The 25,810-nt window shown below is 34.4% G+C and overlaps 2 protein-coding genes across 18 annotated transcripts in view; one reads left to right on the top strand and one right to left on the bottom strand.

Moving 5' to 3' along the window:
* Positions 1 to 11,359: 11,359 nt before the first annotated feature.
* On the bottom strand, positions 11,360 to 19,220 carry LOC128214572 (COP9 signalosome complex subunit 5-like). The gene is made up of 7 exons (XM_052921123.1): positions 18,963 to 19,220; positions 18,507 to 18,741; positions 16,390 to 16,518; positions 15,512 to 15,663; positions 14,457 to 14,568; positions 13,303 to 13,451; positions 11,360 to 11,564 (listed from the first exon to the last, which is right to left on the bottom strand). The coding sequence occupies exons 1-7, from the start codon at positions 19,094 to 19,096 to the stop codon at positions 11,459 to 11,461; spliced, it is 1,017 nt and encodes a 338-aa protein (XP_052777083.1). The 5' UTR covers positions 19,097 to 19,220; the 3' UTR covers positions 11,360 to 11,458.
* Positions 19,221 to 19,298: 78 nt separating this feature from the next.
* Positions 19,299 to 25,810, top strand: part of LOC128214570 (brefeldin A-inhibited guanine nucleotide-exchange protein 1-like) — a 52,182-nt gene continuing 45,670 nt past the window's right edge. For all 17 annotated transcript variants that reach the window (XR_008257942.1, XM_052921108.1, XM_052921119.1 and 14 more), the window contains exons 1-2: positions 19,299 to 19,516; positions 22,525 to 22,564. Coding sequence is in view for 16 of the 17 variants with exons in the window: in XM_052921108.1 (XP_052777068.1) it covers positions 19,420 to 19,516; positions 22,525 to 22,564 (137 nt within the window). In the remaining variant the exon portion in view is untranslated. The remainder of the gene's footprint in view (positions 19,517 to 22,524; positions 22,565 to 25,810) is intronic.

Raw genomic sequence — 25,810 nt, 5'->3', positions numbered from 1 at the left:
ATGATGCTTAAATTAACTCATATTTGGTATGTTTAGATTTGGCACGCAGGGGTCGGACAAACCCTCCGGAAGTAGCAAGTGCGAAAAGGGAGAGGCGTCTACATGGTGTTCACCATGGATTGAATATAAGAAAATATACCAACTAAGTTCTAAGACTGAGTAAACTAGAAATCGTTGCCATTTAATATTTGTATGTCTTTGCATACTCTATTTCCATATGGAAGCGTATGTCGTATATAGAGATGCTGTGATCATGTTGGCAAGTCGACTTGTTATGGAAGCGTATATCGTATATACAGATGATGTGAACATGTAGTTATGTCGACTTGAGAGTAATAACACGATATGTCGCAATAATTATGTCGGCGTTTCTATTGTTAGTAAATGTACAAATCGTCTTAGTTATTGCGACATAGCGTGTAATAGCTCGCATAGTCTACATGAGGTGTGTGAACACACACATGACAACTAGTCCAAATAATTGTACGTGGACGGATTTTTTGACGATGTCTAATCTGGCAAATCCTTTACGTTAGGGATTAGAAGAATCCCATATTGAACGTCTATTATTTTAGACTACATGACAACATGGTTACATCATCTGTATATACGATATACGCTTCCATAATTTGCATAAATAAATCCATTATAATAATATTGTTAAATAAATGTACATGCTATTTATTAAATCTTAAGTATTCCAATAATATAAACTATAACTGATTTAATCATCACAGAAAGCATCTGAACAGGGGTCGGGACAGGTGTCCGTCTCTAACCCCGGGGGTCTCGGGATAGATCCCCACCGGGGAAACATTCTCTTCGTCCCTCAAAAAAGGACACATTATTGTTCAAGTCCTGCACAGGAAACGGACACCACAGCTTTTCAAATCAAGTTCCATCCGTCTTAAATATGAACTTAAAGATGCACTCTTACTCCCAAATAAGATTTCCCACAATTAAGGATGAATAAATGTCAAATACAATGGTTCGTATGAAAGATTGTGAGTTGAATTTGAAAGAGATGTGCAAAAAACACAGTATTTCTACCTTATGAGACTATACTTGACCATAATAAATCGTTTAGCATTCACCAATAATTAAATATTTTTGAGTTTTCAGCTATTTAATACACTGTTACAATTTTCTTATCAGTAATTAATATTTTCCATAAATGCATTGTTTAGTGAGCATTTAAAGATTTATCACTCCAAATGTATGTTTGCTATACATGTGTGTGTATTGATTTTAAATAAGAGTGTCACTTTAAAAAAATATAATTATGATTTCATAGATAAATATAAAGAATTTGGCCCAAAACTGCTCATTTATACTATTTATACTATCGGTGACGTTAAATCTATTTGCGACGAACACGGTACACCTCGCTTTATGGGATTTAAGAAATGAGATACAGTCGTAGGTAATGTCAGTTTATTGGCTGGTGAACTATCCTTAATAATTAAACTTTTAGTAATTTAACACGGATATAAGTTGCTACGAAATATCGTCATACATCTAATGGGTTTTTACGCAATGCATATTGTGAGATCCGGTAGTAATATTTAAAATTAAACTCGGTATTATGTTCAAATTTAAATCCCTATTCGATCAACATAAAGGATGTAACAATAACTATTTTAAAGTAAATGTCATTTAACATATGAAATAATATTATACATTTGAAATACAAATAAACCTATGGAAGCGTATATCGTATATGCTGATTATGTGATCATGCAGTTTTGTCGACATGTAATGTGTCGACATGATGAGTTATAACGCGACATTTTGTCAGTTGAATGTCGACTGTTTTACTTATTAACCTGATATGTTGACATGAGTTAACAAGTGGCGGATCTGTGGTCTAGTGGTCACACACTTAACCATCAATCCAGTGGTCGCAGGTTCGATTCCCGGTCGCACCACTGAAAAATACTATTACATCTTCCGGAAGGGATGTTCTGACCATGGTTACATTTTGTCTGCACTATGCTCCAAAAACACTTAAATGACTAACAATCTTATCGCCAAATGGGCAAGGCCCGAGTGCGAGTATAAATAAGCTTACACACCACGATAAAATTACATACGACTGCATAATCATTTCATCAGAATATACGATATTCGCTTCCAGGTTCATTTTAATATTAAATCGTGACTATAGCTCACTGTAGTTATTCAGACACTAGCAAGCCCTTTAGTCTGTGTACAAAACTTCAAAGGAATATAAAGAATCAAATTAATAACATATAACTTAATTTTAATACTTATGTACGAAATAATCTTATTAAATATACATAAAATATCAGACAAAATCGCTTTCAATACAACCTCAAACCTGAGTTCAAACCACAGGCGCACGTACACTAGCAGACAGTCGGATTAGAAAACGCGTTTTCAATCATTTCCATAAGAACTGCATCAGTAATCAGCTTGAACCAAAACACATACTTGTACGTATTCTTCACCCATATTGAAAACTCACTATCGAAGGGTTCAGCCGGTTCAAATCTGCAGAGTGGGGGATTTTTACGAAACATTATTCACAATTGTGTCTACTGCGGTTACGAAAGTGCACCTGTGGTATAGTAGCACCAGGTACACGGCTGCATTCGCGTACGATGAGTTTTGCACATTTACTAATACCTGTTACTGTTGTTAAAAAGATGCTTACTGTCTATTTTCTGATTGAATTGAATTATATATACTGATGATAATTATATTATATTATATTTATATGAAAATACACTTTGATACTGGAAATCTACGTTTAAATTGATCGGCGATTGAAGAAACCCGCGCCAATATTTTGAATGTTCAAAGCCAAAAACAAAGCTGCACTTTCACAGATTGATTGTTTTTATTGTTTGTGTTGAATTGAGCCAATTTTTGAGTAAATGTCTGCAAACCAGTCATATAAGACTTCTGAAAAAGCAGATCTCAGTTTTCATATTGGCGTTTGAAACTTGCTATAAGAGAAATAAAATTTTCAGCAGTTAACCAAACAGTTGAGATCTTTTTTATTGTGAGTTTTCTTATATGACTAAATTGAAGGTACTGATGCCAAAAGCTGATTCTGAGACAAAAAAGAAGGTCAAAACTGTCAATTTGTGAGAGCGCAGCTTTAAGTAAATGTGCAAATGCTATGATTTAACATTAGCATATAGATTGTCAATAAAGATAATATTAGTATCATATTTAAAGCTGCACTCTCACAGATTGAATGTTTTGACAACTTTACTATTTTTTGTCTTGGAACGAGCCAATTTATGCGAAAATGCATGTAAACCAGTTATATAAGACTGCTGACTAAAGAGTAGATTGCAGATTTTTATATCGAAGTTAAACGTTTTATGCAGTTTTCTTAGAACGGAAATATGAAAAACTGCGATCTGATCTTTTGTAGCCATCTTTTATCATTGGTTTGCAGATATTTACGCAAAAATTTGCTCTTTCCAAGACAAAAAAAAATAATGTAAAAACGGTTTATCTGTGAGAGTGCAGCTTTAAGAATTTTTCAATCAATTATATTATATTAGAATTGAGATACTTATATTAAGTAAAACGGTTAAGTTAGGAAATTACTTAAGCATTCTTTACGAATATCATTCTTCTTTATCTATATCCAGAAAAAATAGTCCTTGAACCGGTTTTTTTTCACAATTTAACATTTTACAAAACTTGTATACGAAACAATTATAATTACATGTTAATCTTCGTACTTTCGCTCGCTCTGTTTTAATGTTCCCAATGAAACATATATGTACATGTTTATACGACACAGTTTTATAATTATAAATGCTAAATTGCTTACTTTCGTTAACTCTTCATTCGCCAGTCTGTACATCGAAACAAAACTATTTCATTATTGAAGTAATTAAGTTAGGGTCTAGCTTGCATGTGTATAATTGTTCACTTAATTCAAACAAAATCTGTACTGGTCGTTAAGTGGAAACGGAAGAAACCTCATCCTATTAATACAATATACTTGAAAATGTTTATGTACCTAGAAATTCATTCAATATTTTGATACAAATTGTGCACATAGAATACATACCGCACGAAAAACACGATCGTTTCAAAGCAGAAAATATCAAGTCCAGAATGTTTTCGAAACCTTGGATCTTTCAACAATTGTCCTTATATATATATATACACGAGGTAAAGCCCCCTTTGTTTCGTCAAGATGTAACTAGTGTCTATTTGTATCATTCACCCTCTAGCTAAATTGTCTGCCTACTTTTAATACGTCCAAATTTATTCTAAATATGCATCTTACATAGTTCGAGGTTTTGCTTCAAGCAAAGTGACCAAGGCGTTTGTTTCGGCTGTGTTTTATTCCTCCGTTTTTAAAAAGTTTGTCATGTGTGTATATATCATTAAAAACCATATAAGGCTTTTAAACATCAGACCACTGACCGTCGTTTTCAACGAACAATGACATTGTGAACTTTGTAATGCAAACATTTAATTGAATGCGCTTTCATATTTCAACGAATAAAAACTTTTGTTTCCATTCATAGTATCAAGAATTAAAAAGCCTCTCGTTCTTACTTCGAATACTTGTTTTAAGACCTCCTTAATTGGCCAAGGAAAAGTGAAACGCCCGATTTTAATTCGTAATCTAAAATGTATATTTAATTGACCTTTTTTATATCAATTATATCATTTGATCACCTGGACAAATACAAAACCCATTTAACAAGAATCTGATATAACAAAACTCTCAATTGTTGAGCTGTTTTATCGGTTATTCACCCAATCCAGTGGCTTTTCAGGGGGCAATAAACTCGGTGAAAGAGAAGATATATTGTATATTTTTCATACCTATCTTAATCAAGATGAACAGCATTAGATTACGTTAACCAAACTAAAGATGATCTAAATTTGTTGAGACATTTTTGTCAAATCGTAATTACTGGAATTTGATATCACTTGCTTACATAATAATAACAGGTGGAATGACTAATGCATGGGGTCGTTGATGCCCCTAAGTAATATATGTAATAAAATACCGTAACATCCAAAGTCTAGTAAAAATGAATAAGTGGATGTGAAATAGCTTTCATGTCTGCCCGCGCCTTTTGACTGCATTTTGGATACACTCCGCCGCATCCCCTCCTCTACCCACCCGTGCAGTTAAAAGAGGAATTAAGAAGCATAAAAGTGGGGATTTCCCCTCACCATTGAAAGAAGTATGAAGCCAAGCCCATGGAAAGTGGTTGTGTGACGAATGACATCTAAACATTACACAACCGAGAAAACACAAAGAAGGGGGTCATGGTTAAATGGGGACTCGATTGCAATGGATCAACCCCCTAAGGGAGGCTCAGAGCAGCCAATCAGGCTTTCACTCAATACGATTAAAATCAAATACGCGCAAGTAATACGCACCTAAAACCTCCTTTCTATCGATATATACTTCAATGTTCAGTGACAAAGAACAGCTTTTTAACATGGTAAAAAGTATAACGAATGCGTCGTTTCGTTTGTGCTCACTAACAGTTTTATGAAAACAAGTCAGAATGCAAGATGTACAAGTCAGAATGCAAGATGTACAAGTCAGAATGCAAGATGTACAAGTCAGAATGCAAGATGTACAAGTCAGAATGCAAGATGTACAAGTCAGAATGCAAGATGTACAAGTCAGAATGCAAGTTGTACAAGTCAGAATGACAGATGTACAAGTCAGAATGCAAGATGTACAAGTCAGAATGCAAGATGTACAAGTCAGAATGCCTGATGTACAAGTCAGAATGCAAGATGTACAAGTCAGAATGCCAGATGTACAAGTCAGAATGCAAGATGTACAAGTCAGAATGCAAGATGTACAAGTCAGAATGCAAGATGTACAAGTCAGAATGCAAGGTGTACAAGTCAGAATGCAAGATGTACAAGTCAGAATGCAAGATGTACAAGTCAGAATGCAAGGTGTACAAGTCAGAATGCAAGGTGTACAAGTCAGAATGCAAGATGTACAAGTCAGAATGCAAGGTGTACAAGTCAGAATGCAAGGTGTACAAGTCAGAATGCAAGGTGTACAAGTCAGAATGCAAGATGTACAAGTCATAATGCAAGATGTACAAGTCAGAATACAAGATGTACAAGTCAGTATGCAAGATGTGCAAGTCAGAATGCAAGGTGTACATGTCAGAATGCAAGATGTACAAGTCAGAATGCAAGATATATACAAGTCAGAATACAGCTGTGTACAAGTCAGAATACAAGATGTGTACAAGTCAGAAAGCTCTTCCATATTATATGCCTTGATAGATACTGATGATGTGCGGATTCTTACGAGTAAATCATGTACCAAGTTCTGTGAATATCTTGAGGATTTCGATTATGGCTTAAGGATGGCTTAAGGACTACGACGCCAGTGCTTTGAAATTATCTCATCGAAAAACAGATGTCAGATTGGTTTGTGGTCACCACGCAGACAAGTTGGTTTCCTCCGGATACTCCCCAACAACACAAGACCACACCCTCGCGGAACATCGTGCCAACCAGAGTGATTAATATAATAAAGTTGGAATAACATCTCAATCGTCGTAAAATAAATAAACTACAGCCAGATGAGGTAACAGGCAAAAAGCGGCCAATTAAAAACGGCAATCTGCATGAAAAAGAGGTATAGTCGAAACTCGCTCTTTCGAAATCTGTTATCTCGATGTATCGGTTATGTCGATCTATTTTTCGAATATTTTAGGTTTAGTTACACATGTTTTGTATTTTGGTTGTATCGAATATTGGTTATCTCGAAGTGTTTTCCTAGGTCCAAACGAGTTCGACATTTTGACTGTAGCTATCTTTACTGGGGACTCTTAACATATTAGGTGTTTGTTGGTACATTCGTCAAAATCCGCAATCGGGTGTGCGTGAAACTAAAGAACAGAAAATTTGAAAATCCTCAATTGCCATTGGCTAACACAAAAATGCAAACACCAAGTAAAAGCTACTTTTTACTACTGACACTAGTTCAATACGTGAGTCTAAGTGGGAAAAACAGACTCTCTGAGTTGCGGATCCGTGGTCTCGTGGTAACACACTTGAATGTCAATCCGGGGTTAGGGTTCGATTCCCCGCCGCACCACTCAAAAATACTTATCGACTTCCGGGAGGGACGTTACTTAAACACTGGTGCACGTCAAGGAACCTGGGTTACATTTTGCCTGTGCACTATGCTCCAAAAACACACCTTTAATGACTAACTATGTTATCGAAGCACTCGCCGAATGGGTAAGAGTTAGTATTAATAAGCTTACACACCCAAAATCTTACTGAAATAAACTGTACGAAACGAAGTGTTGGTGCATTCGTCAGAATCGGTCTACGTTAAAATCACGTACATTATCATTGGCGCACACTAAATTGAAAACATCAAAGGTTAAATACAAAAGTTATTTGGTTTGGTAACTTCCCATTTTTCTTCAGAACCTTACTTGATGCATACATGTAACTTACTGCATTTCTTAATCTTACGATATTGGTAGTTCACTCGTTCGTAAGACGGCCCGAACGTATTTTCCTATTTCTACAAACCGCGATGTTTTAGAAACGTCACCGTTAGTCTTATTAATTAAATAAAACAACGCAAATTACATTCCATCGTAAGTATGTTCAAGCCGGGGCGAGCCATATTATAACAAGTCGTGCAGAAATGAACATAGCGCAATGCAATGTAACCTTCATATGACCAGCTAGAGTGACGGCTGCGTCACGTTCAGTAAAAACTCACGTTTACGCCTTGAAAACTGTAAACGTACGATTACTCACCCAAACACGAACAGGTAGTTAGTAAGTGAATCGACTCTCGCTAATTCACAGTCACTGTACTGTATACAGTATAAACATTGCTGTTTTATTTTAAGAAAGTATTGTTTCTAAAAAAGTGTCCCTTAAGTGACACTCTTATTCAAAATCAATACATACACATGTATAATAACCCTGAATTTTGAGTCATAAACCCTCAACTTCTTACTAAAGAATGCATTTATAGGAAATATTAATTAATTACTGATAACGCGATTGGAACCGTGTATTTAATAGCAGAAAGCGCAAAAATATTTAATTCTTGGTGAACGCTAAACGATTTATTGTGGTCTAGTTCAGTCTCATAAGGTAGAAATACCGTATTTTATGCTCATTTTTTTCAATTTGAACTCGATATCTTTCATAAGAACGATTGTTTTAGACATTTGTTTATCCTTTTTTGGAATATTAAAACAATGATATTAATTGTGGTAAATCTTATTTGGGATTAAGAGTGCATCTTTAATAAGGAATGCTACTTTACACGTAGTATGTTAATAAGTAATAATTATTCATGCCCGTGACATATCAGATTCGCTCGAATATGAAACGAGCGATAGCCAATGCAAAAAAAATCATCACTATTGAGTCAGAACGAGTGGCCTTTCAGTCACGCCCGGACATTTAATATACAACATCGTAATACAGCTGTATGACACATCACGAAACAGATAAGTCTGTATTTATACAAGGAATTTCTGGATACTTAAATTACAATTTTACAAGTTTGTGATTGGCAACTTCGATCTTGTTTCATTTGTGGGAAAATTCCGAAAGGAAGAAAACTATTTTTTTGGTAGGAAAATAAATTATCAAAGTTTAATTATTATATGGTGGTTTCTAACATCAAATACCAACCTTTATAAAGAATACATAACTGTATGTGATTTTTAAATGGTTTTCCATTTCAATTACTTAGAACACAGGGAAGCCAATCTGATTGAAGTACTACATCTGTGAGTAAGATGAAATGGAAAAAGAAACCAAGCACTAAATCATTAGTCGGGGTAGGTCCCAGTCTAGATTTAACTTATGGCAAAGCTGAATATTGATAGGATATGATTATAAATAGACTGACAGAAACACATAGAATGTTACATTTTATTCAGACAGAAACATGTGAATTCTTTCATTATCACAATTAGAAAACCAGGCCCCAATTTCTCAGAAATGATTATGCATAGCACGCTCAAGTATCTTACTTCCTTTAGCAAAAACTTAACGTCTATCTTTCGAAATGAATAATCGTTTATCTGAATTAAACCATATAGGTCCGTGATGAAACTATATTGTGCACCTTCAAAACTCTTCAGAATTAAATTATACAAAAATATTACTATTGAGTTTATCTTGATCCGGTTATAAGGAGATAAAGGGACTGTTTAGTTTTGAAGTGACATTCTTATTCGACAAAATAATAAACAAGTATAACAAACATAAATTTTTAGTGATAATCATTTAACTACCTCCTAAGTAATGCATTTATGGAAAATATTAAATACTGCTAGCAAGATTGTAACAGTGTATTTAAAAACTGAATATGCAAAAATATTAAATGATCGGTGAGTGCTAAAAGATTTACTGTGATCTACTTTCATCTAATATGGTAGAAATACCGTGTTTTCTGCACATTTCTTTCAAATTTAACTCAGTTTCCTTCATAAGAATCATTGTTTCCGATTATTTTTTCATCCTTTTTGGTATATTAAAACAATTGCATTAATTGTGGTAAATCTTATTTGGGAGTGAGAGTGCATCATTAAAGAAATAGAGGCCAGTTATATGGTATTAAACTACAATGAACTTAAATTTGTTCAAGAAACTGGGCCCCATAACATACAATGAACTCAACATGTTCTTATGTCATTTTTTTTCGACATAAATCCTACAATAAAAAATATAACAGTATTATACAAAATTAGGCTCTCTTATCAAAGATAGTATCGTATGATCACTTTTTTTTTATCCAGAATATCTTAGTTATGATGATATACATTTCCAAATAGATTCTATGAATTGCATAAAAAACATTGTATGAATTTGTAAGTAAATCGTTAAATTTATTTGTAATAAAAATACAAAATCACACTTATTTTTTTATCTGACATTTTGTCGTTCATTTATTGACAAGATGGCTCCAATAACCGTCACTTAACAAATTACCCCTAGAGTTTGTTACGTCATGTTCAACTTTGCTGAGTCATCTAGATAAAAATATGGTTGTGGTTCACCTATCAAAAACGCCTTTAAGTACGAGTTTCTTAAATTAAGATAAACACAAAAAAATCACAGAAATTTTCAAGTGATTTTTATCAATGCGTTGCAGTGTTTAAATATACTTGCATCACAATTTTCACAAATTGAGGCAGTAACCAGAAATTCAACAATCTGAAAACTATTATCACTTTCATTTTCCAAAAAAGATTTAACCTCACATTGGATCTTATACGACTCTTCCTCAATTTTTTTTTACTATTTACCTCCCCTTTTATGATTTTCCAAGTTTCAGCATAAAAATGAGCTGTTTAACAACTGTTATTATTTTTTCATGATTAAAAATGAACCTTAGCCTCAATTTCTCAAAACATGTTAAGTTCCCTACAACAGGATAAAACTGAGCAAGCTATTTTTAATTTTGGTATAATAAATAAGATAAACTACTTGTGGTTTCATAATATCATATTTTTGTTAATATTGGTATATGAAATAAGATATATAGGTGAATTACGCTTTAATAAGAATTTTTGAAAAATGTAACCCGATTATTCAGTTTCGGTACACAAGGTATGAGATGTACAATTACGATGTTTCTTTAACTGTTCGAAGATTTAAAGCTGCACTCTCACAGATTGAACATTTTGACAACTTTCTTTTCTTTGTCTTAGGAAAGCCAATATATATGAAAATGCATGGATACTAGTGATATAAGACTGCTGACAAATAAATCAGATTGCAGAATATCATACTTAAGTTAAAAAATTGATGATTTATGCATTTTTCTTAAACCATTAGTAACGCTTTTATCCATAAAACATTATTTTTCGAATGGAAAAATGAAAATCTGCCATCTGATCTTTTGTCAGCAGTCTTATATCACTGGTTTTCAGATATTTATGCAAAAATTGGCTCATTCCTAGACCAAAAATAAGAATTGTCAGAACGGTAAATCTGTGAGAGTGCAGCTTAAAGTGTTGAATAATGATGTCTGGGGACCCACATACAATTTTGACATCAGTTATTGAGGGTATTTCTTCCCAATTACTAATATGTAAAATATTTTATCAAAAAAGCTTAATAATTTAAAATAAATAGGTGTAGTTTGTGATTTTTGTTTTATTTCAACTAAAGTCTGAAGTGCAATCGCCTATTTTGCAATCTTTCAAGGCAGAAATGGTTGTTTAATTGATATATCTTTTTGTGTGTGTGTGTGTGTGTGTGTGTGTGCATCAGGCACCCAATATTCACATACTTGTAACAGATAAAAACAAAAACAAAACTGAATTCAATGTTTTCTGGCACAAAAAAACAACAACAGAAAAACAAATGGAAATCTCGAACCCTTTATATATATTTCACAGTTTTATGATATACATGTACATAACAATAGATAAATTGTCAATAACAAAGTCCGACACTTTAATCATCATTTTGCAGGTTCCTGTTTAGGCGGTAAGTGTACTTGATTAAACAGTCTATCCTTGATCACTTGTGACATAAGGCCGTGAATCGCCTCCATTGTCGTTTTACACCTGAAAGAAAAGAAAACATTTAAAGTTTTCATAAGTTTAAACTTACGTACTTTACATGGATTGTGAAACAAGTTATAACAAGATTGTATTAATCGCTTTCATTGGCACGATGTTACTTGATTGTGGTCTTGTGGTGTAGGGAAAACCGGAGTACCCGCAGAAAATCCACTTGTCTGACTTGGTAACCACAAACCAAACTCACATGTGCTGGGAATCAAACCCGGATCAACAAGGTGAGAAGTGAGCGCGCTAACAAATGCACTAACCGGAAATCCCAGGGTTCTTAGTATTCATATGCATAATCATTTGGACAAAGGGCAACGAATCAAATTTGGCATTTCCTGACTGAATCATTAACAAATAACTGAGATCCGAAAAATTTTAAGCCCATCCTGTGGTCATATCATTTCATTTCCTTATTATATCAAAAACAATAGCAAAATATACCTACATAATCACACCTTAATATGTTGGTAGAGAAACACCTGACACAATATTCATTATTTGTTGCCAAGATAATACTGAATCATTTAAAAGCATGTGGATGTCAAGATGTTTGAGTTAAAATGAGCAAAAGATAGGTAACACAACGGGCGATGCGGAAGGCTGATTTATAGTCGGATTTATCTTTTATCATTTTAACATTCACTTTTTTATAACAGTATGAAAGGCCAGTGGGGAGTTATGCTCTGTTGACTAAGGTGATCCATATTCATAATTATTCAAGACAACATGCAGACAAGTATTCAAAGTACGGTATCACAAGTTTCATAACAATTGGATTAAAACTTTTGAATTTTTGACAGGGATTTTTTTTCTCTCTAAGATTTGACCAAATAAAATAGTTTTTGACCAGTGTTGACCCATATTAATAATACTTCAAGACAACATGCTTAATATTCTTACGGCGAAATTTACGGTAGCCCGATTGTTTTAGGTTATGAAAAAATTACCAGGGCCACAAACAAATTCATCAAGAAAGTCCTACAACCAAAGACTTTGGCAGGGTTGTTGATTGAAATAATTGTAGAGACATTGTTTTTGGCATTACAATGTTTGCTGAAAAACAAATAATTTTTCCGATGCACTGATCTCCCTTGATAAGTTGACAAGCAAAATACAATTATTGCATAGCCAAAGGGAAGTTACTACTATATTGAGTTTTCCAGTTTTTCATTCCAACTACATGTAGTAACCTTCAAGTCCAAAACAATGATAAATGAAAAAAATGAATGTTAAATTAAGACTTTTCATCTGTCATTTTTATTCCTACTCTTTCTTTAATCACAAAAACTAGTCACAAAGATTTCTGAATGGGGCTATGGATATCTAGCTCGGGCGACAGAAATCTCAAAATATGTAGCTCCATTGGCTACCAGGGTAAAAAAAGTTAATTTCCCACACTGTATTACGACCAATTTTCATACAAATTGGATATAAGCTTTTGAATTTATGACATGAAATAAAAACTTCTATGCAGAGTTATTAACGCCCTAACATGCCAATTGCATGCCCAAACCTGATTGGCAGCCCACCCACCAGATTTTATCATTCTATAACCCGTAATTTTTAGTCGCTAATAATATTGAAACATGAGGCAATTTACAAACACAAAACAGTGCTCAGCTCTGTTCAAAAGTTCCCACAGTCAGGGAATACATAATTGTACCATATCTCACTTATTGAAGTTAACAGTACACAAACATCTAAAACTGTGCATCAAGACCAGAATACAAACCCATCTTTCGTGGACTTGGCCAGTTTGTCTTCAGACTTTTTCTCACTAGTCTCCATTCCCAGCATAAACCCTCCACGTCCTAACTGGGCTTCAGACTGTTCAAGCTTGTCCGCAAGGTCAAACACCTGGCCAGTCGTGTACTCTGCATTCTGTGTCAGAGAAATAGCTTTTCCTGTGAGCTTTACCATATTAATAACAGTACTGGACAAAATAAAAAACATTCATTTCTCAGCTTAGAACATTCACAAAAATCAATTTTCTTTCACTGATCAATTTTCATAATTCCCAGAGAATTCACTCATCTCATTGATAAACTTCCATTACATTCAAGATTGGTGGCAATGCTGGTTGTAGTGGATAAAATCTGTTTATTAATTTACACAACTACCAAAAAACTTATAGTGAGAAAACAGATTGACAGTTTTCACCCAGTATTTGTTCAAATCCTTGAGTCTCAAGAACTTTATTATCAAATAAAATTTGTCTTTCGGTTCATATTTATACTTATTTATAGTAATGTCCATAGTTTAGTGGCCAAATTTGTAAAAATACATCCAGTAAGAGAACATAATTATACTCAGAATTTGTTACATAAGGACAACAGAAGTGTATTTAGGACAGGTCAAAGTTGTATAAATGCATATAGATAAGGTTGAGTCTAGAGAATTCAATCAGTTTTGGTCCATAGATGTGTTGTTTACTTCATATTGCAGGCTTTGTCCACAGTTAAATGACCAATGGTATAAATATACTTTTGTAAGCAGACTGGCTGAGCTGAGAATTATAGTTTTCACCCCATATTTCTTCTATAGGACTCCTGGACTACCATCAAATAAAAGGTGTATTTTATATACTCAGGGCTATAACTACGGAGACTGGCTGAGCTGAGTGCAATGGTTTTCACCAATATGTGTTTTATAAGAACTCTAGGACTTTACCATCAAATTAAAGGTGTCTTTTTATACTCGGGCTATGCCTACAGTTAAATTGCCAGTGTAACAATACTAACAGTAAGGAGACTTGCTCAGCTGAGAGTAAAAGTTCTCACCCTTATTTGTTTTATAGGGACTACTGGAGTATTATCAAATAAAAGGCGTCTTTTACACTCAGGACTATGCCCACAGTTAAATTGCCATATGTGTAACAACACTTACCGTTAGGAGACTGGCTGAGCTGAGAGTGTTTACCCAGTATTTGTTCCACAGGGACTCGAGGAGTTTACGATCAAGAGATGACTTGAAATATGACATGTCCAGGGAATAGTAACTGCAAGCAGAATATGTGGGCATGTTTTATGGTGGATAATTGTTTGCTCCATTTATATATATACTTTTTGTTGTTCAAGACGCAAAAAATACTGGAATCTTACACTGAAACAAAGAAAAATCCTTTTATTTCATGCTTATTATTCACCAAGATAAATTAATAATTGATTATAATTATGAATCATGCCCAAGTCTTGTTTTCTAAATAAAAACCTAACCTCGGGCCTATTTGGTGATTTTGAGAGATCATTAAAATGTGCCTGTATCGTATCGCATTGATAATAAGATAATTATTTAAATGACTTTCAATGAAGTAGAGTGACATTCAATATACAATGTACAACTGAAACCACTGTTACAGTGAGTTTGCCAATAAAACATGACAATCTATTGTGGTTTTTGTATAATAGAATAAATGATTTTAATGAGGCAGCATACACACCGTTGCAAGTGGCTTTGACATTAAAGCATCTTGCCAGTCATTATCTTATTATACATACAGATTTAGAAGCAAACAAAAATTCTACAAAAACCTTTATTAATGCATGCCCCATGTAAAACGTTGCTTGTTAATAGAGCTTAAAGCTGCACACAGATATACCATTTTTACAACTTTCTATTTTTTTGTCTTGGAAAGAGCAAATTTTTGCATAAATATCTGCAAACCAATGATATAAGATTGCTGACAAACAATCAGATAAAAGATTATAATATTTCCGTTGAAAAATGCATAAAACATTTTAAGAACTTAAATACAAACCCTGCGATCTGATTTTTGTGAGTAGTCTTATATAACTGGTTTCCATGGATTTTCGCAGATATTGGCTTGTTCTAAGACAAAAAATAAAAAGGTTATCAAAGCGTTCAATCTGTGAGAGTGCAGCTTTAAGTGTTCATTTTAATAATCATCTTTTCCGATATCCTTATTTCAATAACCAGCTTACTTTTTACAATGTACACCAAAGTCTTCGATCTTGCTGAGCGGGATGGACTGGTACTCTGACTGGGCCTCATCGGGAGCTTTATATCCCTTTGGGTATGTTCTAAAGGCTCCAATGTTCACCTTGCCAGCTGATATCGTCCTCACAGGGTCTATCTAAAGTGTGAAAAACAATTAATTAGTATTTCAAGTTCTGCCTGAAATGTTCAAAGAAGTTAAATTATTAATAATATTAAGAATTGGCCCAATCTAAAATTCAACTGAATAATAAACTGATGTTGTCCTGATATTATACACGAACTGATATAATAATCAGAATAGCATACTGATATTGTCAATAAGAATAGCAGAAGATAAGGTTAATGACTAATACAGCCCAGACAATACGACCCAGATTGGCAAACCATACAGCTCAGATCATTTCATCAATTTGGTCCATTTCAGATTCACTGACAGGGATGTGATTGACCTGGCAGCTGGAGGGCTGAAACCATTTCGGCCATGGGTTCTTGGGGCACTTACGGGGTCAAAAGCACACTGCCGTAGAAGAAAAACTGCCTTTTTAAAAGCTCTTTTTAGGGGTTCTTCTGACTTTAAAGTTGAATATCAACTCAAACAACCAAAAGCACTCTGGTAACTTTTAATCAGCTAAAAAAAAAATTATTATTATTTTTTTTTTTTTGGGGGGGGGGGGGGGGGATTGTTCCGCGGACAAATCTCATCCCTGACTGATCTTGGCTGTAACTTCCAGTCTGGGTCATACATTTACTCTTTGCCAATCTGGGCAATACTGTCTTTCAATCTTTTGGCGTTATCATTCACATATCTAGGCCATATCAGGGATAGGCCATACTGTCCAATTATGCCATCAAAAACACCTACCACAATTGCCACAAACGGCTCCTGGAACTGTTGATTAAGCATCTGTGTGCTGACATCGATACCTGACAGCCAGCAGCCATACCCAGGGTGACTGTGGTACCAGCCAATAGCATTCTCCAGTCTCCTCACCTGAGAAATTGTGGTAAGCATGGTTTTGCAAATAAAAGTACACAAAAATTGCGGATTAATCATCAGTAACATTTTTTGTGGTGTATCATTCACAATAATTATGACAAAGATTTGCAGTGCCCAAATAAAAAGGAGACTAATATTTGACCTAGACACCTAGGTACTGACACAAGCGGAGGAAAAAAAAAATGGTTTGGTTAGGGTTACATCCTTTTTGAAAATAGGTAGGGTAGGTAGGCTTATTTTATTTTTTCATTTTCTACCAACTGACTATAAAAACAGTAGGGTCAGCACCTATTTCGTAGGTAGGGTCAAACAATATTTTTTTAGATTTGACTTAAAGACCTAGTTTTTCACCTGAGATCAATTACATCAAGACAACCTTTCTTACCAAATTTCAGAAGCATTGGTCTTAAAATTTGGCCTCTGGAGTGTAAACTAATGATTGTTAATGATATACTTTGGACAAATGACCTACCACAATAGCTCATCCTAAGTATGTCAGTCAGCTAATAAATAAATAACTGAAACAGTCAATATGATCTTGCCTCTTTGTTGTCTCAAGCTTTGTAAAATATTTTTAGCCAAATGATAGGGTAGGAATTATGACATTTTCATGAATCCAAAAGTCTAATTTAAATGACTGAGAATATGTACAGTTTATAACCACAAGAACACAACACTGTAATCATGTGTTTTGGCAACTGCCAGAATAATCTTTTCATTAATTCAGGGGTCGACACTAACCATTTTCCCAAGGGATCCCGAAGGGACACCAACATCTGAAATCAGGTGTCCCTTCCTGAATTTAAGAGTCCCTTCCATTTTTTTACAGTGCCTTTTACTTTTCAATTTGTAATTCAAGTATACAGTACACCATATTATACATTTTTTCAACAGCATGCAATGACAAGTTAGTTATAGCACAATGTCACCCATGTGAACCTCTGGCAATGGCAGAGTGGAAGATTTGGGTCTTAAGTCGGTAGATTGGGTTCAAAAGTGGTAGAATGTCTAAGTCACACAATGGGTACAATGTAAACAAAAACTTGATTTGTTACTATTTTTAGACTTTCGGAAAATACACATTAAAAAATGCCATGGTTCAGGGTCTTGTCAGATGTCATTGCTTTTGATTGAAAAACAGTAGCAATATTACATTTGGCTTGTGAATCAATCAGACTGCCCAACAAGTGTAGTGCATACTGGAAGAGCAGACAACTGGAAAATAGTGTATGTTTATTTTCGCGCCAAAATGTCATAATTTTTTATCCATTTATTGAAGATAAACAATAACACTATGGGAATTTTATTTCTATAATGTTTTGATCAAGGCATAAAACAAAGAATGCTGAATAGTAGGATGGCTTCCCAGTAAACTAGTTCTGTAGGATGCCAGTCTTTTGTGCTATAAATGTTACTGTAACAACTCGATGGTCGCATCATTAAGGCATCAAAGTCAGCAGTTTTGGCATCTTTTTGGGTGGTTCTGACACATGAGCAAACTAGTTCACCATAATTATTGTACCGATTATATAAGTCCGTCACCTCTGACACCATAATTATTGTACCGATTATTAAAGTCGATCATCTCTGACCTTGTTGATAATGTAAACAACAAAGCGGAAGCGTTAACCCGCATGCGCACTGTGAAATGACCTGTTTATTTATAGATTCATGACGTAATTATAGTGAAAAGGTCAGCCATACTTTCGCATTAGTGTGTGCGACGTATTAATATTAATATCTTTTACACATGCACTGTCAAGAAAGTTAGGGGGACCCAAATTTAGGAAATTAATTCATGAAACGCTATTTATTTATTGATATTTAGCTTTTATCGGTCAAAATTTAAGTGTCCCGATGGAATACCGGACTTTGAAGTTCAGGTGTTCCTCCCGAAAAATTGGTGTCCTCGGGATCCCGGGACCCCGTTAGTGTCGAACACTGTTAATTCATACTGTAATCTGTTAAGAGTATTCTTGTACCTGTTTGGCAGAATCTGTGTAGGCGGCCATGTATTCATACGCTTGTGCTTGTGCATTTACTCTTGTTTCCGTTCCCTCCACTGGCAAGGCGAAGCAGTCCATACATATCATTGTGTTGCCATCAACCTTTCCCAGAAGTAGTCCCATAACTTCAAGATTTCCTCCTGATCTTGCATGCATTACCATTTTCAACAATGCCAAAGCTGATACTTTGATGTGTTTGAAGTAATGTGGACTACAAAAAAGGAATTTTAAATTAATCTGTATAGAATAATGTTCATGAAAACAACATAGAATCACACGTTTTTAAAACAAAAACCTTAAGGAACAAAGAAGGAGAATGCTTTTCCTTCGTTGTCACTTGGTAGACCGACATAAATACAAATATGAAATAAGTAAAAAGTCATGTCCGAAATGTATGTCCGAAATTGTACATGATTAAAATATTATACACACTCTTTCTCCCATGGTTTGGCAGTGAGGATATCTTGTTGCTGCTTCTTGTCATAACGATATATTTCATCAACACTGCTTATTGTCTCCATATCATTGCCCAGTTCCCATGTTTTCATGGCATTTTTGGAGTCCATTTTTTATGTTACTGTAGTTGTCTCCCTTGCTCAGAATGACAGTTCGGCAGTGAATAATATTAGAAATAATCTCATGATATGAAACGATTTTTTAACTAGATAGGAAATCTTTTATAATGCAATTTCATATCGTTCAGACCCCATCAAATGTCTGATTAAAGAAGAAAACGACCGTCATTTTTTAACCAATAGTCACGTGACCTCCAAGATGGCGGCTGACATGTCACCGGATGGTCAACAAGTGTCAAAATATTGAAAAAATACAGACAGTTTGTGATATAACAAATATTTGTTGATATACTTTAATTAAAATAATCTTCAAGATGTTCCTTACACGTGCTCTAGAGAAAATACTGAGCGACAAAGAAATAAAGAAGGCACACCACTCACAGCTAAAAAAGGCTTGTGAAGTTGCTCTTGGTGAGTTGCAGATGTCATCACCATCAGTATAATATACCTAATATTGCAACATAAATCCTTATAATGTTTATCTACAAGTTCAAATTTATTATTTTTTTCTTTAGGAATGCTGAACATGCACTTGATTTTGAAAGGTTGAATTGTACATTGGTTTAAAGGGGTGGGGCATTTTATAAGTTATGCACCCCCTCCTCCAATCATCATACAATTATGGGTCTCAGGATTTAATCCATCCATGGACGCTGATATTATTTACTTACAAACTGCATTTAATTCATCCGTGAAAGATTATTTTATATAACTTCATACATGAAAATTTTAGTCAACCGCTGTGGTATTTTTAGCTCTACCGGCCAAAGGCCAGAAGAGCTTATCGATGGTAATGTGTACGTAGTATGTGCATCAGTGCGTCTGTAAACAATTTCTTGTGAACACAATACAGTCTTCAGTTTTGATTGTATCTCAATGAAACTTGTACAGTATCAAGATATCCATTAGAGCTCGGTTCCTTTCGAAAACCAGCCAGATCCGCCCATGCATGCCTAGATTATGGCCCTTGATAGTATAAAAAATCCTATTGTGTAAACAATTGGTTGTGAACATGATACAGTCTTCAGTTTTGATTGTATCTCAATGAAACTTGTACAGTATCTAGATATCCATTAGAGCTCGGTTCCTTTCGAAAACCAGCCAGATCCGCCCATGCATGCCTAGATTATGACCCTGGATAGTATAAAAAAATGCTATTGTGTAAACACTAGCTTGTGAACATGATACAGTCTTCAGTTTTGATTGTATCTCGATGAAACTTCTACAGTATCTAGATATCCATTAGAGCTCAGTTCCTTTCGAAAACCAGCCAGATCAGCCCATGCATGCCTAGATAGTATAAAAAAATGCTATTGTGTAAACACTAGCTTGTGAACATGATACAGTCTTCAGTTTTGATTGTATCTCGATGAAACTTCTACAGTATCTAGATATCCATTAGAGCTCAGTTCCTTTCGAAAACCAGCCAGATCCGCCCATGCATGCCTAGATAGTATAAAAAAATGCTATTGTGTAAACACTAGCTTGTGAACATGATACAGTCTTCAGTTTTGATTGCATCTCGATGAAACTTGTACAGTATTTAGATATCCATTAGAGCTTGGTTCCTTTTGAAAACCAGCCAGATTTGCCCATGCATGCCTGGATTATGGGTCTTGAAAGTTTAAAAAATGCTATTTTAAGCTAAGTCTATTTTTAGCCAAGACTACGTGAGCGAAGTCTATTTTTAGCCAAGTTTACATGTAAAGTCACAATAGCTTATGAAGGTTTGTTAAAATTATGCCCCTGGAGTCATTACTGTCCTCCCCCACAGATATTGTCCCGCAAGGGACCAGAGTTCAGAAAAGAAGGGACGGACCCCCCCCCCCCCCCCCCTTCCCTTAATTTGGGAAATGTTAAAAACTTTTTTGTCTGAAACCACTATGCAAATCCTTGCTATTTTGAACGGGTGTCACAATTTTCTAGAGACTTATTTAAGAAATATTTTCAAAATCTTCTTGTTTCAAACCACAAGGCCCATACCTTTGATATTTGTTGTGGAGCAGCATATGATGCAATTGAAAACATTTGAAATAATGCCCTTTGGGCAAAAGCTGGCCCCACCCCTTTTGACTTACTTATTAATTTTTAAAAAATTTAAAATTTTGAGCATGTAAACAGTTTTGCAAACAAGCATTAATGTTGTCCTCGGATGTCCTTGACTTTGACCTTTGACCAACTTTTTATGTTTAAAGCTACAGAAATGAAATTTTGACGATGAGTATGACTTTGACCATTGTTTGACTTTTTATTTTTAAAGCTACAGAAATGAAATTTGACGATGAGTACAGTTTTAAGAGCAAATATTTTTTACCCTCAGATTACCTTTACTCGGCACATATTAAAATAGTTCATGTAACTAATTTGCTTACAACACTTCCTGTCCTCAGATGTTGAACGTGCAGCGTTTTCAGCTAACCCAAACACTGAAAGTGAACTATATATTTGGTGCCTATTACTCAAACGTACATGCTCTGGATTGAAAATGACCACAAGAGCCATGCCAGTAGAGCAAAGGCTCTTTTGGGCCTCTTGTTAGTGTTGCTGAGTATGGTTAGAGACATATAGATGTCAGGCAAAAAAAAATGTTTTCGGTCAATTGCCCTGCAGGGCGAGTGAACCTGAACTTTTACTAGCCCTGCAGAAAAATCACTCACCCTTCATGTTCAACAAAATTTTCAAACAAAATCAGGGTTACATTTATTAAACATTAGCTAGTTAGTTTTGCAGCCACTGATATTTCATTTCAATGATGTGCAACTTTCATCCACTTGATTGTTGTAACATTGTTCTTTTACCTAACCCCAGCCACTTAATGCTGTGCTATTCAATGATGAAGAAGTCAGGGACCTGATCGCCTACTGGGCTTATAATTGAATATAAATTGTTGTTAAGTTTAATATTAATAAAATAATTTAACAATTAATAATGAATCCTTTGTGTTTTCTTCAATTCCCTGAAAATTGTCTTCAAAACATACAATCAATTAAGAAGTGTCCAATGAACCATGTGCATGCGCTAAAAAAATGAGGTCACATTTTCGGTTTCAATTTGACTGTTGACATCCAGTAGTTTAATTATCATGTTTATTGCACTCATTTTGTTTTGGAAAATAAAAAGGATTAATAATTGAATCTAGAGAATCTTACTCGCATGGGCGGATGAGTGTGATTGAATGTCCAACCTTGATATTCACTCGCAAATATGAGCGTGGGAGTGAATTTGCCGAGGCCTGGATAGATTATAATTTATATGACATCCAACAAAAAAATAATTTGACTTGTGCAGCAGAGTTCAAAATCTCAATTTTTCAAGGTGAATACCTAAATCCATAGAACTTCTTTTAAACATTATCTTTTAAGTCTTGAATTCAATTATTATTAATATTTATGCTTTTTAACTATTTTTGTGGTTTTCAGAAAACATCAAGAGAGATGGCCAAAATCAAAATGCACAAAGGTATTTATATTGACATATTTGTTACATACACTTTAAAAGTGTTATCATTATACTATACCATTTTGATCCCAAAGTAGGTCATTTTTACCAGTGATCAAAATTTTTCCACACTACTACCAGCCCGAATCCAGATAACAATAATGCTCATATGCTTTGGTGTTTTTCGTTCATTCTCCATAAACAGGTCCAAATACTGAATAATCGTGTCGGCAATGGGTTAAATATTGTATTTTTGTGAATAATATACATTTTTATGTTTATTTCGATAAACCAGGTCGTCATCCTATGGGAGCATTCATAATAGTAAGGTCTAACTACTCCTGTATTTAAAAAAAAATACCCTTTAATATCTAAAAATGTCTCATTTTGGCTGTCTGCGATCGGGGATGCATAAAAAGGTACCCATTTGATCTTTGGTTTTATTTAAAAAAATACACCAATTTATATATCTTTCATGCGAGTTAGACACAAACTTAGCAAAAATACACATTAATGAGTATACAATTCTAAATTATCCGTGTAGTGTCGAGTTTTATGATGTCGGCGATTTTTGCAACAGATACGTAACGACGTTTTAACATACAGGTAAGAGAACTTTTAACATAAAATATAGCTATTTAAATTGCCTATTATATCATATAACTTAATATAATAGAAAAATAGTTAACAAAATTTAACGTTGTCAACACAGGATAACAAAATGTAAGCCTTTTCATGCTACACTGGAAGATTTCAAAAATAAACGGCAGATACATTATGACAATTTTTGCATATATTTTAACCAATGCATATATCCAGGCACTAATTAACATTTATATCCATAAAGTGTACCCAGAGGTCGTGTTATATTGACCCAAAATGATTCTTGTACTAAATACAAAGTTCCCACTTCTTTAAAACAATTGTTTTAACAGATACGTTACAAACGACAGATACGTTACAAACGCCAGAACAATCCGTATAATAAACATTTTGTGTGATGTCACGAGATGTAGTTTTTCTGATGATGTCACACTTGGGTCATTCAGAGTTTAAATAATGGAAACCATATAGAGTTAAAATCGAGGATGCTGATTTAGACAATATACCGACTTCACAAGTAAGTATGTCAATTTTTAATTCGATTTTTTTGTATCATCGATTAGTTTTGTTTTTGTTTAAAGCCTAATTAAATAACATTTTGTGACATAAGGTATTGTGCGACATAGATTGAAAGATGATAAATTCCGGTGTTCTGGTCGTTGTAACGTATCTGTTTAAAAGTGTAACGTATCTGTCTCATATATTTTTGTTACAGTTTTAGGGGTTTATATTATGATATTGTCTTTTTTATGGGAATTTCAGATATATATGCCTCTGTCCGTTCATCTATGATATTAAGACGAAGATAGGGGATCTATCATCAGAGAAAATAGAATACGAAGAATGGCAAAGGGTAGACGTAGATGGTAAAAAACAGAATGAGAGTAGTAAAGAAAAGCAAAACACTTGAGGAGTTTAAAGATACAATGCTGGCTGAATTCCAGAAATTTCTTGAACACTGTTCCAGGGTACACAATCAGTACACAAACTTAAAACAATCTTCCCGAAAACAGAGCATTGATCCAAATGGATTTTGCCGAAAATTACACGTGCCAGAATACAGACGAGATACAATCGGCATATTGGAACGCAACGTCAGTCGCAATCCATCCAGTCATTATATACTTTAAGCAGAATGGGACTCTTGAACACAAAAACCTGTCTTTATTTCAGATATCAACAACCACAACACTGCTGTATTTGCTATCATCAACCGGCTTATGCCAGTTGTAAAAGAATTGCTTCCAAATGTTGAGATGGTCCATTATTGGACCGATTCGCCGTCATCTCAATATCGCAACAGGAATGTGTTTCACTTAGTAACACAACACCAAGAAATGTTCGGGGTGGATGCCTCATGGGATTATTTTGAGGCTGGCCAGGGTAAGAGCGTGTGCGATGGAATTGGTGGACTTTTACAAATATGCTCATGAAAACTAAAAATCTATTTCTTACATCTTCTACACACATGCTGACTATGACACTGCTGTGGAAACCATTGGAAACATGAATGCCAAAGTCATGGAATATGAAGCTACATGCAGTTTGGTTTGCATAAGGTCAACTTATGTCACTGAAAACTTCTTGTTACTGTGATGTTTGTATGGAAGAACCCTGTAACACCTGGACTATTCATGAGCTCAATAGCAATACAGATGCAGCACACAACAAAGATACTGCCTCTTAAATCACAAAGGGAAATTACGTTGTCGCCATTTACGACGATGACTGGTATATCGGACAGGTGATTGATACTGATGGGTCGGGCAAAACCGCAGAAATATATTTCATGACGAAAAAAGTGCACAGGGGCAAAGTTCAGTTCAGTTGGCCATCACGAAAGGATGTTTTGTGGATTGAATCTAACAAAATTGTAATGGAAGCCTGCGCCAGCTGATCGATTCCGTCGTTTCTTCACGCTGTCTTTTGCTGAGCTTGAAGAAATAAGGGTAAAATGTCAGCTGTAACTATTTCGAAAATCAGACAGTCTGCAACATAAATGTGTTGAGTATTACTTATTATACTCCTGACATAATGCTTAATAGAAATCATGTTTATTCCACCGTTGTACTTTTTACGATACTTTCAATGGATTTTTGAGGGTTCAGTTCATGTTTGTATGGTAACTTTTCCTATGTAAAGTATGGACCAGACAAATAATATAAGAATGTCTTCTAGATTTACATTTTATTCCAACAAATACGTTATAAGCAAAACAAAAATCATATATAGACTATAAACAATTCGGAATTAATGTTTATTGACTTTGAACCGTTCAAATCATTTTCTATCTGTTAATGTTACTGTTGTTTTGACAAAATAGTTATAAAATGTTACATTGTTTTAGACTTTTAATTTGATTGCAACAGATATGTTATGTCTGCATTATACTTCATTTTAATGTTTAAAAGAACATAGTTTTATGTATCTAATACAGATTTGATCAAAACAAATGCTTTCCTTGTTTTTCATAATATATTTGTTTGTTTAATTATAAATATAAACTGAAATAACAAATTGGCATACAACAACAGATACGTTACATTTTACACATCTTGTAAAGCGTTTTGTTAGCTTCAGATTGTTAGGTAAATTGCAATGACTACCAATTACAGTTCAAAATTATAGACTTAGTCTTACAGTTCTGCGTATAACAACGCTTTT

Source organism: Mya arenaria, chromosome 13 (genome assembly GCF_026914265.1).
Source record: "Mya arenaria isolate MELC-2E11 chromosome 13, ASM2691426v1".
Classification (NCBI taxonomy): domain Eukaryota; kingdom Metazoa; phylum Mollusca; class Bivalvia; order Myida; family Myidae; genus Mya; species Mya arenaria.
The sequence above is the reverse complement of the archived record's forward strand: the minus strand, read 5'-3'. Positions and strand labels throughout refer to the sequence as shown.